General features: G+C 45.0%; 1 protein-coding gene across 1 annotated transcript in view; it reads left to right on the forward strand.

Annotated features, from left to right (window-relative positions):
- Positions 1–4,273, forward strand: part of LOC106807645 — a 24,650-nt gene that overhangs the window by 4,916 nt on the left and 15,461 nt on the right. Inside the window, exons 2-4 of the mRNA XM_014810056.1 lie at positions 360–491; positions 2,929–3,118; positions 3,867–3,998. Coding sequence (XP_014665542.1) covers positions 360–491; positions 2,929–3,118; positions 3,867–3,998 — 454 coding nt within the window. The remainder of the gene's footprint in view (positions 1–359; positions 492–2,928; positions 3,119–3,866; positions 3,999–4,273) is intronic.

Consider the following 4,273-nt stretch of genomic DNA (forward strand, 5'->3'; position numbering starts at 1 on the left):
CCGACCGACCGACCGACCGACCGAGTGACTGACTGAGTGACTGAGTGAGTGAGTGTGTAACTGACTGAATGAGTGAGTGAGTGAGTGAGTGAGTGAGTGAGTGACTGACTGACTGACTGACTGACTGACTGGCTGACTGACTGACTGAGCGAGCGAGCGAGCGACCGACCGACCGACCGACCGACCGACGGACCGACCGACCGACCTTACCGACCGACCGACCGACCGACCGACGGACCGACCGACCGACCTTACCGACCGACCGACCGTCCGACTGAGCGAGTGAGTTACTGACTGAGTGAGTGAACGACGCAGCGAGCTACGTCGCTACCGCGAGTTACGTCGCCATCTTATTGCAGACGGTCAGCCAGGCGGCGCTGTCGACGTCGGCCACGGATACGCTGTCCCTAGCTCCTGGTCGGCTGGAAACCTTCACTGTGACGATCACGCTGCCACTGGAGTCCACCTACGACGTTAACTTCGACGTTGAGGTGCGTGTCACAGGCCGTGGCAACATAATACCTGGCTAGGGTCGCCAGGCAGCCGTCCTGACTCACTCTCCGAAAACCTCCGGTGTTGTTGCACCGCCACGGGCTGCGTGTTGCATGTATGTTGCTGCGTGTTGCTGTATGTAGCTGCGTGTTGCTGTATGTTGCTGGTAAACCTGCTCTTCGTCAGAGGGCAAGCACCCCAGCCTCCCAGTGGCGGATCCAGAAGTGAATTCTAGGGGGAGGGGTGAATCATGCGAGCTCAAGGGCACGAATTGCTCTATCGGGGAGGGTGTTGGTCTAAAATACCCTTCGCCTAAAAATTCTAGTAGTGGGAGGGGGGCGACACCCTGTGCCCCCTGTGCCCCCGCCACTGCTGAGCTAATCTCGACTCAGAGAAAATGCCGAACGTACAATCGCAGAATCCCAGATGACTACGTTTATCGACAATCGTGGCGTTACCTACATAATGGCATCAAGCACTAATAATAAGTATATAGCATATATATATATATGTAATATCAAGAGCGTATTAAGAATGACGCTTCTTATTCTTAATACGCTTTTGGTAATATAGTGTACGGTTAGTTCTTGATAGCATTCAAATATACAGACACAGCCTTTGCGACGGGACGTCACGTGATGTCTCTTGTGCAAGAAGCCAGGGGACATTGGTCAGCGCTGAAAATGGGCTCAATCCATCGACAGTGTGCTCGTGCATAGAATTGTTTCATGTGATTTTTTTACTCACGCAGTAATTTTACACACGGGAATTTTTTTACGAGCGCGGTAATTTTACACACGGTGATTTTTTTACACACGCGGTATTTTTACACACGGGGATTTTTAGCTCACCTTGACATCGTCAAGATGAGCTATTGCCATGGGGCGTTGTCCGTTGTACGTCCGTCCGTCCGTCCGTCAACATTTGGCTACGGTCAACGATAACTTGAGAACTATTTGACCCACATGTTTCAAATTGCATACAGTTGTTACTCCTATGGGAGAGATGTGAACGTTCTATTTTGAAGCACGCCAGTCGACCTACTTTCGAGCCACGCCCTCTTTTTGGTAAAAATGGAAATGGCCATAATTAGTCAGTTCAGGTTCAACGGATTTTGCTCATTTTTGGTATGTGAATGAATAAGGAAGGACTGGCCCCAAAACATATTACACGGGTTTTTATTAATTTTTTTATTATGCAAATTAGGTAAATTTTTGCAATTTCACTATGCATTTCAGTGTCTGCCTACGGTCAACGATAACTCAAGAACCGTTTGACCCAAATGTTTCAAATTGCATACAGTTGTTACTCCTATGGGAGAGATTTGAACGTCCTATGTTGGAGCACACCAGTCCACCTACTTTCGAACCACGCCTCCTTTTTGGAAAAAATGAAAATGGCCATCTAGATTCATTCGATTTTGTTAAATTTTGGTATGTGAATGTGTAAGGCTATATAGCCCCAAAACAGTTGTTACTCCTATGGGAGAGATGACAACGCCCTATGCCGTTTATTTTGTCTAACTGGTTTAAAAGAACTCTACAATCATACCTACATGTAATATTGTGTTTTAGATTCTTCGTTACAGTAATTTTACTGGAATATTTTGTTTTTATTTGCGCGATATTCGAAAACCAAAATGGCGATCATTTAGGTGTTGCGCCATCTCTCGCCCAGATTTCAGATCTGAAACATTTATTTTCGCATCAAAAATTACGCATATATCATTATCAATACTTAGAGTATATAATGGGAGATATGCTATATAATGGGAGTTCTCCCATATATACTCCTGCTTTATATATCCCCCTCCCTCTTCTATCACACCCAAAGTGAGCTACAGTGTCATTTTATGATTTTATTTAGAACACTCGCTTATATAGTACTTTCGGATGAACTATGCACCGGCCTAGCCATAGTGAGTAGCGTCAAGCCACGATGGTGGTAATATTTGATCCTACATTAAACTAGTCCGGGCCAAACGCGCGTCAAATCGTAGCGTACAGACTACAAATTTGATCCTACATCAAATGAGTCACGGGTTGACTGTGCATGCTCATTTCAGCTCGCTGCGTCACCCCGCAGGCAGATGCTGTACTTTTATGTGACCTAAGTAAGGCATGCTTATTGCAAAATAGCACCGGATTTGGCCCGCGTGTTGTGTACAGACACAGCTTGGAGCAGGATATCGATAACTTAGTCCGGGCCAAGTTATCCTGGACCTGGCCCTCCTTCATTTGCGCGGCCAAATTGGTGCGCGCCTGAGCACGCATTTTGAGCGGGATAGCGTGTACACACTGCACAAATTTGTCGCGCGCCTGGCCCGGACCAATTTTATGTGGTATTTAATTTGCAGTCTGTACGCGGTATCAGTGTCGAACGCTGGTGCGTCGCGTTGCGACGATCGTAGTCGTTTAGACTGCCGCTCGATTCCAGACTCCGAAGCACGACACGGGTTCGGCCAACGAGACGCTTATTAACATCATCGACGTAGTGCCAGTCTACACTGGAGCGAATATTGCCTGCCTTTTCCTGACGTTCGGAGCCACGAAGGAGTTCTACTCGGCAGAAGAGAACTCCAACAAAGACCACTTGCTGGTGAAGTTCGGAATGGTTCAAAACACTGGTCAGTAGCTCGACAAACAACATTCCTATCATTAAATGTAATAAATACACACTTATTATTATATGCAATTAACATATGGCAATATAGGATAAAACAGTTTTTGTCTGATAGACAAATTCTTAGCTAACCTTTTCTTTACAACGGCTGCCTCCCATGTTATTTTCTTGCTGTCCTTTTTAAGTGCTAGTTTTTTCTCGTACTTTTTTTAACATTTGTCATTCATATTTTTTACCCTCAAACGTTCCCCTATATGCGCTTGCCTGTCACTGCCGTGTTCGCTTCGACGCATGACTGCAGCATCTTTTTTGTATATATTCTGCTTTGGTTCGGGTTAGGGCTGAAGCGTGGGTTAGGGCCATAATAGCACAGGTGGCTTAAAGTGATTACGTCACCGTAAATAGTAAAAGTAAAAAAATTATGTTCACTTGTTATGATTAAATTGCTGCATTATACTTCTTATTTTGCTATTCGGTTCGATGTGAACAAACACTCGTGACTCATACATAGCCCATTTAATGTCGTGATCAATATATCAAATCGCCCAAATTTTTTCTATTTTTTACTAGTTAAAAAACAATCTTATCCGGTATGAATTTGAGGATACATTTAGTGCCGTTAGTACTTACTTTTCATGTAAAAAATTGCAACAAAAAACTTTACAAATATACACCATTATAGAAAATTCGGATTCACATACTTCATCTGTGCGGCTACACTCTATGGCATCCTATACCTTCTGCGTTTGTAGGTTTAGCAGCCATGCAGGACTCGTACCTGGCAGGTGACAATGACGTAAAGGTAGATATCACAGTGCAGGCTACGGACAATCTTATCAACATGGACGCAGTGGCGGGCCGACTGCAGTTTGGTGTCTCTATAGGTACGCATCACGCTATCTGTCACCACTGATCTATATACATGATAACAACGGTATAATGCACATAGCGAATTATATATATATATCACAGTGCAGGCTACGGACAATCTTGAGAACGTGGACGCAGTGGCGGGCCGAGTGCAGTTTGGTGTCTCTCTAGGTACGAATCACGCTATCTGTCACCACTGATCTATATATACATGATTACAACGGTATAATGCACATAGCGAATTATCTATATATATCACAGTGCAGGCTACGGACAATCTTGAGAACGT

This window comes from Priapulus caudatus, unplaced genomic scaffold (genome assembly GCF_000485595.1).
Source record: "Priapulus caudatus unplaced genomic scaffold, Priapulus_caudatus-5.0.1 Scaffold227, whole genome shotgun sequence".
Taxonomy (NCBI): domain Eukaryota; kingdom Metazoa; phylum Priapulida; class Priapulimorpha; order Priapulimorphida; family Priapulidae; genus Priapulus; species Priapulus caudatus.